Source organism: Equus asinus, chromosome 14, assembly GCF_041296235.1.
Source record: "Equus asinus isolate D_3611 breed Donkey chromosome 14, EquAss-T2T_v2, whole genome shotgun sequence".
Lineage (NCBI taxonomy): Eukaryota > Metazoa > Chordata > Mammalia > Perissodactyla > Equidae > Equus > Equus asinus.
This window is the reverse complement of record NC_091803.1, coordinates 30,618,705-30,630,014: the sequence shown is the minus strand read 5'-3', so window position 1 is coordinate 30,630,014 and position 11,310 is coordinate 30,618,705. Positions and strand designations below refer to the sequence as shown.

At 44.0% G+C, this 11,310-nt stretch overlaps 1 protein-coding gene across 3 annotated transcripts in view; it reads left to right on the top strand.

The window, feature by feature from the left end:
• The first annotated feature begins 1,788 nt into the window (after positions 1 to 1,788).
• Positions 1,789 to 11,310, top strand: part of OTOA (otoancorin) — a 69,474-nt gene continuing 59,952 nt past the window's right edge. For 2 of the 3 annotated variants that reach the window (XM_070484695.1, XM_070484696.1), the window contains exons 1-5: positions 1,910 to 2,040; positions 10,052 to 10,146; positions 10,495 to 10,523; positions 10,616 to 10,646; positions 10,763 to 10,790. In XM_070484695.1, the coding sequence (XP_070340796.1) occupies positions 10,056 to 10,146; positions 10,495 to 10,523; positions 10,616 to 10,646; positions 10,763 to 10,790 (179 nt within the window). In that variant the 5' untranslated portion in view covers positions 1,910 to 2,040; positions 10,052 to 10,055. Of the gene's footprint in view, positions 2,041 to 10,051; positions 10,147 to 10,494; positions 10,524 to 10,615; positions 10,647 to 10,762; positions 10,791 to 11,310 lie in introns of all 3 variants that reach the window. The other variant, XM_044747329.2, reaches the window with a different exon arrangement.

Below are 11,310 nucleotides of genomic sequence, written 5' to 3'. Positions count from 1 at the left end.
AACTTGACCTATCCCATAACCTTGAGAGCAGCACTATTGATGTTTGGATATATGGCCTTCCAGACTTTCTTCTGTGCATGTATGTAGCCACACATACACGTTTACAAGCATTTAACATTAAAAAAAGTAAAAATGAACAGGTACTTTCATCTTTCCAAGATGAATCATGTGAAACTCATAGACAGCCATTTTCTAAATCAAAAATTGACAGGGGATGGCCCCATGGCTGAGTGGTTAAGTTCGAGTGCTCTGCTTCGGTGGCCCGAGGTTTCGCTGGTTCGGATCCTGGGCGTGGACCTAGCACCACTTCTCAGGCCATGCTGAGGTGGCATCCAGCATAGCAGAGCCAGAAGGACCTACAATTAGAATATACAACTATGTACTGGGGGACTTTGGGGAGAAGAAGAAGGAAGAGAAAAAGAAGGTTGGCAACAGATGTTAGCTCAGGCGCCAATCTTTAAAAAAAAAATTGACAAAGGCTAGAAGACACTTTCTGTCATTTACGCCTTGAGAGTAAACTGCTTGGTCAAGGGATGAAACCAAGAGCTGGGGATAAAATGTTTTTGAGGATGCTGAGCACTAGTATTATAAAAATAACTACCAGCTGAGCAGTAGACCAGCGCAATGTGCCATTTCTGAAGACAGTGTCTAATTGTGCCACTGACAAAATAATGTCAACATTAGGCATTTCAGTTATTACTTTAAACATTTTCAGGTATTGAGATGTGTTTCCTTGAATTTTGTGAAGGACTGCAAAGGAATCTCTAGAGTTTACAATTGTATTTTCATTAAAGGGAAAAGTTATGCATAATCCCACCAGGCAAACCTAATGCTTCCATGCATTTTCTGTTTAATAAAAGTGTGTACATGCATATTACTTAATATTTGGCTTTGGGGCATATAAAATCATTTCTTTGTGTTACCATTACATGGTCTTTGTTAATGCCCATATTAATGGCTGGATAACCCATAGAGTGGAGGTATCGTGGTTTATGTAACCATTTCTTTATCGGTGGACACAAGTTGGATCTCTTCCCCCTTTCCCCCTTGTTCTGTACATATATGTAATGCTGCTGCAGTAAATATTTTGGTGCACAAACCTTTTTTATTTCTGAGGAGTTTTTTTTTCCCTTTAGATAAATTTAGTCACATTTACTGACCAAGGGGTCCGAACACCTTTATAGTTCTTTTATTTAAAACAACTTTCTATTATGGAAAATTCTAAGCACATAAGGAAGAAAATGAGGTAATAATGACCCCTGCTCACGTGGCTACGGCAATTGACGCATAGTCAATCTTGTTTCATCCGTACTCCTTGGTCCCCATTATTTCCTCGCAAATCCCAGACATCATATTTCAGTTTTGTAAATCTACATCTGCAAAGAATGACTCTTAAAAGAGAGCCACAGGGGCCGGCCCGGTGGCGCAGCAGTTAAGGGCGCACGTTCCGATTTGGCCCGGTTTGGATCCCGGGTGCGGGCATGGCACCGTTTAGCTCAGGGCCAGTCTTCCTCAGCAAAAAGAGGAGGATTGGCGGCACATGTTAGATCAGGGCTAAGCTTCCTAAAAAATAAAAAGAGAGAGAGAGAGAGAGCCACAGTATCATTATCACACCTTAAAAACCTAACCATTAACTATCCAGCGACCACTTTGCTCCACTTGGTTCATAAATTTTTAATTGTTTGAATCCCGATCCCAGTAAAGTCTCTACACAGCAATTGGTGGATCTGGCCTTCGCGCTCCTCCGCCTCCTCCCTAGCCGCAATCTCAGAGAGGGGCGAGAGGGAGTGCGTTTCGTCTCCGTCTTGTGCGATTCGGGTCTGGAGAGGAAGCCCCAGGAGGGGACCGTGACCCCCGCGGCTCTCGGTGTCTCGGTTTCCACTTTGGCCACAGCGGCGAGCAGGTCGCGCTGTGCAGGCTGGCGCTGCCCGCCGCCTGCGCCCCATCCCCGCCGGGCGGTGGGCGCGCCCTAGGAGTCCCGCGGCCCCGCCCCGCGCCGCCCGCCCGCAGGACGCAGAGCAGCCGAGCCGGGCTCCGCAGGTGAGGCGCGCGGCGGGCCCGGGAGGAGGCCCCGCGGGGCCAGGTGCAGGGGACGCGGGCGGGCGCAACTCAGGGCGCTGGGGTGCGGGGGCGCGGGGGCGCGGGCTGGGGGCTCGCCGTGGGGCCTCCCCAGGGAAGGGGCACAAGCTGTGCATGGCGCGGAGAGCCCGAGAGAGAGGAGAGGGGGCAAAGTGCGGGTGCAGCGGCTTTAAGGGCTCGCTCACGGGGCCGGTTCATAGGGGGTGGGTGATGAAACGTCCAGGAAAGGGGTCCGAACTCACTTAATAAAAGTAATAAGAACAGCAATGATGACAAAAACCGTGCAATAATGTCAGCAGCCAAAACAAAAGCATCAATAATAATAATAGCTACTGTTCGTTGAGTGCTTATGTGTACCAATGCTCGGCTCAGTTCTTTACATAGTTTACGTATAAGGAAAGTTCTTTACCCATATTACCTTATAGCTGTTGTGAGCAAAAAAATGGGAAAATGCAGGTAAGGCAAATAGCACCGACTATGCATTGGATAAGCCTGTGAACTTTAAAAACATTTACACAGTCTTTGGGAGGGAGGTGCTATTGCCATCCCCATTGTACAGTGGAGGAAATGCAAACCCAGAAAGGTTAAGGAATTTTCCCAAGAGTGCACAGCTGGTGACGGGTGGTCCAAATTAAAGCTGGGGCTCCTATCCTTGAGGTGACACCAGCCACCTGGAGTTTTAGGGTCAGGGCTGCTGAGCAGAGAGGCTGCAGAGCAAAGCTGGTAAGTGCTTGAAATCATTTAGTTCTGGGTTTGGGACCCGGCCCTGGCACTGTGTGACCTTAATCAGATCACTTGACCTCTTAGAATTAGTTTCCTCATGTGTGAAAAATAGAGATAATGGTAATATTTGCCTCAAAGACTGCAAGGATTAAGTGAGACAATGTATAAAGAGAGGCATATATTTTGTTCTCTCTCCTTCAATGGTTGCTAGGATTGTGATTATTAGGGAGTCAGGCAGCCCTGCATCAAGACCCCTCTCTGTCATTTGCTTGCTGTGTGACCTCCGTATATCCACTGAACTCAGCTGTGCAACCAAATAAAGTAAGCCTTCAGGGCCGATGGAAAGAAGTGAAAGGGGGCGCCAGGCACGATGCCGGCGCCTGGAAGATGCTCAGTGAGACCAGTTTCTTCCCCTCTCCTCTTTTCATCACGGAATCCCAAGTGTTCCGTGTTGCTCCTCTGAGACTAAAAGAGAGGAAGGGGAGTCTCACCCTTGGGGCAGAGCTAGGACGAGTGCTCAGGCCTCCATGCCTCCAGTCCAGAAAGTGCCCATTCCGTTGACTTCTGCAACCCCTGCGAGCTGGGCTGTTCCCACACCAAGGTTTGAAATAAAATGCAAATCCAGCTTAATTAGCCTGGTATTCTACAAGCCAGAAGACCTAGCCCATTGTGCATTAATAGGAATGAAAATGGTCTCACGTTTCTTTTTTTGTGGAAAATCTCCAAGTTAGTATCTGTAGGTCCGTATGTATGTATCCTGAATACATACCTTAAATGGAGCTGCTTTGCAGACAGTAAAACTCCATGTAATTGTGACCTGTTGGTTTGTGTTTGGGGTGGGATGTCCCAGCACTGGGGGAACCTGCCGACGTCTTTGCAAGTTTCCGGCATCTTTGCAAGTTTCCTAGACGATGAAATGTCTCTCATCCATATGGTGACCAACTCATCCTGGTTTGCCTGGGACTTTCCCAGTTTTTAAACTCAACCCTTCAGTCCCAGGAAACCGTGATGGTTGGTCTCCATGCTCATCCAAACTCGGGCAGTTTCTCAGGACACCGTGTTCATTTCAGGTTTGTGGTTATTGTTGCTGTTTTCATTTTGGTCCTTGCAGTCCTTGCCTGCCTGATTTCCACTGGTCTGCACTGGGGGGAGCCTTTTCTGGGGGCTGGGGTGGGGCCCGTGGGAAAGCTAGCAGCTCCCAAGTCGCCACTGCCCTGGACAGTCCTTTCAATCCTTTTGGCCAGCCTCCTGAAAGAGAGTGACCTGGAGGGCTTTTAATTAAAATCAAATCCCGCGCTGGCCATGGGCTGGGGTTTCATTGGAACGCAGACATTATGCGCAGCAGAAAGCGCGGCATCTGTTTCAGTAACGTAAACCTCTCCACAGGGTTAGCAGGACGCTGGAGCCCTGAGCACAAGAAGCCTCATTGTCTGGGAAACTGGAGAATTGTGAACGAGGCCAGTGCCCCAGGCAGGGCAGCTGACCAAAGGGCAGGGAGAAAAACCGCCAAAGGTTCCCCAAACCCCAACCCCCCCAAACCCAGTAAGAGTTATGAGAGCTGAACACACAGCTGAGGGTGGGACTGGTGGGGCAGAACGCATCTGCAAAGTCCTTTGGGATCAGGGACTCAGAACCTGTTAGAAGGCTTGGCTTTTCGTCTGGAGGTTTCAAAAGTTTCCATTTGTTTCTGCCCAGGGCAGTAAAATGAGCATAACTGTTTCCAAAGCTGGTTGTGGAAGTCCCTTTGGGGGATAAAGAATCCATTTGCAAAAAAAAGAATCCATTTGGATTACAAGCCAGACAATACCAGGGAAATCTGTATTAAAGAGTTCTGGGGCACCTATCAAATATCTCGAGGATCCCTGGGTGTGCTTTACAGCGTTCCTGTCAAGTTCCTGTAAGAGGGCGGCATCCTGCAATTGGGGTGTGGGCTGCCCGAGAGTCAGGTGGAGCGAAGTGCAATTCCCAGTCCTCATCCGACCGGACCCAGGAGCAGCTCCCGAGTGGTCCTCCTCCCCTCTCTGCACTTGACCTCCAGGACGCCATCCTCACCTGTTTTCCGTCTAGCTCTGGCACCACTCCTTGCAGCCTCCTTTCCTAGTTTGTTCTCTTCAGTCTACCCTCTTTTATTAAAAACATGCAGTCGCTTTTGTTTTGCTTTTTCTTTTTAAAAGTCGTTTATGTGGAAAATTTCTAACACATATACAAGTACACACAAGAATATAATGAACCTCATGTACCCATCTCCCAGCTTCAACTGTCAACTCATAGCCAACCTTGTTTCAGCTATACCCACCTCCCACCTATTTCCTCCATCCCGTATCATTTTGAAGCCATCTCAAACATGACATTTCTCCTGTAAATATGTAAGGATATAGCTCTAGAAGAGGGGCTGGCAAACCTTTTCAGTAAAGGAACGGAGAGTAAATATTTTTGGCTTTGTAGACCACACAGTTGAAACTTCTCAAGTATTTTCAGCTTTGTAGACCACACAGTTGCAACTTCTCAATTCTGCCGTCATAGCATGAAGCAGCCACAGATAGTACTTGAATGAATGAGCATGGCTGTATTCCAGTAAAACTTTATTTATGGACACTAACATTTACATTTCATACATGACATTTTCATATGTCAAGAAATATTTGTTCTTTTCATTTTTTTTAACCATTTAAAAATGTAAAAACCGTTTGTAGCGTGTGAGCCACACAAAACCAGGCATCCGTTTGAATTCAGCCCTTGGGTTGTAGCTTGCTGACCCCCTGTTGCAGAAGGTCATTGAGAGAATGTAACTGCCCGTTGACCCATGAGCTGGACCCCGGCAATTGGAGGCTCCTCACCCTTCCCCTGTCCTTGGAATGCATGTTCTGCCCAAGGTGGGAGCTGTTTTCAAGGACGTAGCCTTAAGAGAGTAAGGTGTTGTCAAAACTATCTGGACAGTGTAGGTAACTGAAGCCAGTTAAGGCTGCTATATGAACTCTTAAGATTCTGGTGGAGACACAGAGATCTAGTGTTCTGTGGCCACTCAAGAGAAGCCTCCTGTGTAAGCTGCGTTGCTTACTAGAGCTGCCGTCTGCCGCTCTGCAGGGCTCTGCCTCCTTCCTGCATCTCTCCTTGGCCTCCGTGCAGTGGGGCCAGTTTGCGAACCAACACGGCTCCTTTAAAAAAGTAAGCACTCCTTTAAAAATAAAACCACAATTCCATTATCAAACTTAAAAATATCAACAATAATTCTTTGAAATCTTCTAATATCCAGTCCGGGCTTAGATTTCCCCAATTGTCTCATAGTTTTGTTTTTTATGGTTTGCTGGAATCAGGATCCAAATAAAGTCCATGTGCTACAAGTGATTGATTTATCTCGTTTTTTTTTTTATTCCCTAGTTCCTTCCTCTCCTGTCTCTCTCTTAGCAATACATTTGCTGAAGAAACTAGTTGTTTGTTCTGGGGAGTTTCCCAGAGTCTGGATTTTGCTGGTTACACCTGGTCTACCCAACATCTTAACAAAAGGACGCCCTGGGTCTCAGCCCTTAAACCTCACCCAGTTTCTCCCTATGCTTACTTTCTGGGTGATCTCATCCAGTGTTATGGGTTCACATGTATGCCGAGTGCTCTGTATAGACAGCTCCATTCTGGAACTCTCCCTCACCTGCAGACTCAGATACCAAACTGCCTACTTACCATCTCCGCTTGGATGTGGAACAGGCATCTCAAGCTTAGCATGTCCACACCTGAGTTCCAGGGCTTCTCGCTCGAACCTGCTATTCCTATGGTTTTCCCCATTTCCCATCTTTCTAGATGCTCAGGCTGAAATCTTTGGAGTCATCTATGAGTTTTCTCTTTTTTTTTATTCCCCACATCCACTGTGTTGGCTCCCGCTTCAGAATACCTCCAGAATCCAATTACTTTTCACCACCGTCTCTGCGATCTGTGACTAAGTCATTGTTATCATCTCTAACCTAGACTAGTCTCCCTGCTTCAGCCATTGCCCCCCTCCAGGCTATTCTCAACACGGCAATCAGTGTTATTGATCCAGTTTTAAAAATTCAGAGCCCGCTCTTGTGCTAATATCCCCTTCAGTGGTTCCCATCTCCATCCAAGCAAAAGTCTTGGGGCTTACAATGGCCTAACCTCATCTCGTATTACTCTCATCCTCATGCGACTTACTGAACATGCAAATTGCATTCCTAACCTCATAACCAAAGGCCTTTGCGCTTGTGGTTCCCTTTTTCTGGAACGTTCTTTCCCCTGATTTGAATTTTGAAAACATCAGTCTGGCTTATTTGCCTATTTAATAAACCCATATATAGAGCTTTCTTTGTGCCAAGCATTGTTCTAAGTGATTTTCTATTATTACCTCATTTTCTCTTCATATGACACTATGATGTGGGTGCCATTATTGACCCCACCTTACAGATGAGAAAATGGAAGCACAGAAAGATTAAGTAATTTGTACAACATCACACAGCTAATAAGTGGTAGAGGTGAGATTCAAACTAGGCTGTCTAGCTCCATAGTTCATGCTTTTCCTTTCTATTTTAAATCAATGTTAGTGGGGTGTAATTTACATCGCAATAAAATGTGTCTGTTTTAAGTGTACAGTTCAATGAGATTTTATAAATGTATGTATCTGTGTAACAACTACCACAATCAAAATATATTTCCATCACCCCAAAAAGCTCCTTTGTGCCCTTTTGCAGTAAACTCCTACCACTGCACCCCAGTAGGGCCCCAGGCAACTCCTGATTTGCTTTGTGTCTCTGTAGATTATTTTGCCTATCCTAGAGTTTCATGTAAATGGAATCATGCAATATATACTCTTTGTGATTTTCTTCTTTTGCTTGGCATAGTGTTTTTGAGGTTCATCCATGTTGCTGCATAAATGAGTTTCTTTCTTTTCCTGTGCGCATAATGTACCTTTTTTTCTTTGGATGCTTTAAAAATTTTATTATTTCTAAATAATTAGAGATCCACAGCAAGTTGCAAAAAGAAAAAAAGGACAAGTTCCCATGTACTCTTCATCCTGCTTCCCCCAATGATTACATCTCGCATCACTATAGCACAATATCAAAACCAGGAAATTAACGTTAGTACCATCCGTAGAGCTTAATCAGATTTCACTAGTTTTATACGCACTTTGTGTGTGTGTTTGCATATAGTTTTCAATTTTGTCACATGTATAGATTTATGTAACAGCTACCCCATTCAAGAGGCAGAACTGTTCCATGACCAAAAGGCTCCTTCGTGCTACCCTGGGTACCCACACCTTTCCCCACTGCAAGCACTATTCTCTTCTCCATCACTATAATTTTATTTCAAGAATGTTGTGTAAGTGGAATCACATAGTATGTAACCTTTGTGGTTGGCTGTTTTCACTCAGCATAATTCTGTTGAGGTCTGTCAAAATTTCTGCATATCCATAGCTTGCTCCTTTTATTGCTGAGTAGTATTCCATGGCATGGATGTACTAGTTTGTTTAATCATTCACCCGGTGAAGGACATTTGGATTGATCCCAGTTTTTGGCTATTATGAATAAAGCTGCTATGAACATTCATGTGCAGGCTCTTCTGTGAAGATAAGTCTTCATTCCTCTGGGACAAATGCCCAAGAGCGCAGTTGCTAGGCTGTATGTTAAATCACGTTTAGTTTTATAAGAAACGACTATTTTCCAGAGTAGCTTTACCATTTTATTTTCTTACCAGCAATGTATGAGTGATTCAGTTTCTTTGCGTCCTTTCCAGCATTTAGCATTTATCACTGTAAAAAAATTTTTGCCATCTGATAGGTCTATAGTGGTGTTGTGGTTTTAATGTTCATTTCCCTAATGGCTAATGATGTTCATATCTTTTCCTGTACTTATTTGCCATCTGTATGGTGAGATGTCTGCTCATACCTTTTGCCTATTTTCTAACTGAATCGTTTATTTATTTTTTTTACTGATCGGTTTTGAGAATTCTTTATTCTAGATGCAACTCCTTTGTTGGATTTTTTTTTGTCATTGGTTTTTAGCAGTTTGATTACGATGTGCCTTGGTGTGGTTTCTTCACGTTTCTTCTGCTTGTTGAGCTTCCTGGATCTCTGGGTCTATAGTTTTATCAAGCTTGAAAAATTTTTGGCCGTTATTTCTTCAAATATTTTTTCTATTTGTTTTATATATTTTGGTTGGTTTTCTAATTGTTTAAGGCAGGAGGCTTTATCCCCTGCCAATTACTCCATTATATCTGGAATCAAAAGTCCATCTCATTCCTTTATTACTGATAAGTGGTGTTCCATTGAATTTATATCTTATTTGTTTAACCTTTCACCTATTGTTGGACATTTAAGTTGTTTCTAATTTTTGGCTATTATCATTTAAACTGTACTAGTCTTTGTATGGACATATGTTTTAATTTCTCTTGGGTAAATGCCTAGGGGTGAATTCCTGGATGATAGAGTATTGTATATTTAACCTTATGGCGCTCCACACCATTGCCAACACTTGGTATTGGCGGTCATTTTAGCCATTCTAGTGTGTATGTAGTGGTATCTCATTGTGGACTCAATTTCCATGTTCCTGATAACTAGTGATATTGATAATCTTTTATGTGCTTTTGGCCATTTGTATTTTTTTTTTTTTAAAGATTTTATTATTTCCTTTTTCTCCCCAAAGCCCCCCGGTACATAGTTGTATGTTCTTCGTTGTGGATTCTTCTAGTTGTGGTATGTGGGACGCTGCCTCAGCGTGGTTTGATGAGCAGTGCCATGTCCGCACCCAGGATTCGAACCAACGAAACACTGGGCCACCTGCAGCGGAGCACGCGAACTTAACCACTCGGCCACGGGGCCAGCCCCGCCATTTGTATTTTTTAATGAAGTTTAAGTTCATATCTTTTCTCCATTCTTTCCCATTGGCTTATTTATCTTCTTCTTACTGAATTGTAAGAATTCTTTTTATATTCTGGATATAAATCCCTTGTCAGATATAACAGAGTCCATGCTTATAACAGAGGAGTCCAGTGCTCCTCTGCTGGGTGGGGGTGGGGAGTGGGGAGGGTGTTGGGGGGGAGGGGTATGAATTTAAACAGGAAAGAGATGATTGAGTCTTAGACTAGGATAGGGGTTTAGATGGAGCAAAGTAAGTGGAATTTTAAAATTATTTTTTAAAAACTTCAAGGGATTCTGTGTCTGTCTGTCTTGCCCTTTTGTCTTCTGAATGTTCTTAAATGGAGTAAAAACTACAAACCTGAATCGCTTCTATGCTTGAATTAACTACAGGAGAATGTCTCAGGAAGCCAGGACATATTCCCTTTTCCTGTTCCTTTTCCTCAGCCATGGAGTGGCAAGTCATGCCCTTCCAGATTCCAGGCAGGGTAAGTCCCAAGGGAAGAACCATCTGTCATGGCTTCCAGACATCTTAGGGAACGGAGTGGGGACAGATCAATTTAGGTACATGATGCTGGAAAGTGATTTGGGATGTGTGTGTGCATGTGTGCATTCGTATATGTGCACACACGTGTAGGATTTTCAGGATTATTCTAAAAAGGTGTTTCAAAACAGGTTTTTTCATGCTGGGTACATATAAGCACAGGTATAATTAAAATTCACTAAAATTTTCCTTTGCAAGTGACCTTTTTGGGGGCTCTTTTCCTAACCTATGTTTGTATTTTTGAAAGTCACACAATTCAATTCTAGTTATACATTCAATGGCTTTCTTGCAGATTTGCATCCATTGTTGCAAAAAATGGCGGTGAGTATTCCATTTTCTTTTAATCAAAATCCCCTCTACTGGAACTGCCAATTTTTGGATGTTATGCTCGACGTTCTCTCTTTGCCTTTTAGGAAGAAATAATAGATGGAAGCTATCTGAATGGTAATGTACTCACCCTGTCCCCACTTGCTGCTTCTAAGAATTTCAAACAGAATGCACTGTGATCTTTCTGGAATGATTCCTTTTTAAGTTGTCTTTTCATTTTGTTCCCATTGTAGCATTACTGGATCTCATACAGTTTCAAAGGTAACTCTCCCTAGAGGGGAGGGGAAGGGATGGAATAGATTCTTATAAAAAATTCTTAATGGAAGTCTCTTAATTGTAAAAAGTAATACGTACTCATTGCAAAAACTGTCAACCAAGGCACAAGTGTTTTAAAGTAGACACATTTGCTCCACAAACTTGTGTTTCTCTCTGCGCTAGCACAGGAGCTAGCATTTATTGAGTGCTTACTGTGTGGCAGGTGCTATTCTAAGTGCTCGATGCACAGAAGCACATGTAATCCTCACAAGCATTTCTGGGGACAGGGCGATGGTTATCCTATTGAACAGAATAATGGAACTGAGGCACAGGGAGGGGGAATCAAGGTCACGCAGCTGGGAAGTGGTGAAGCTGGGGTATGTGTCCAGCAGCCTGGCTCCAGGGCCCTCTGCGCTCACTGTCATGTTACCTACTGTATACGGGCTGGTGTTAGATACCAGGGATATGGGGCAGGGTGCTAGACGGTGTTGTGGAAAGACAAATATTAGCAGATAATTCTAATATG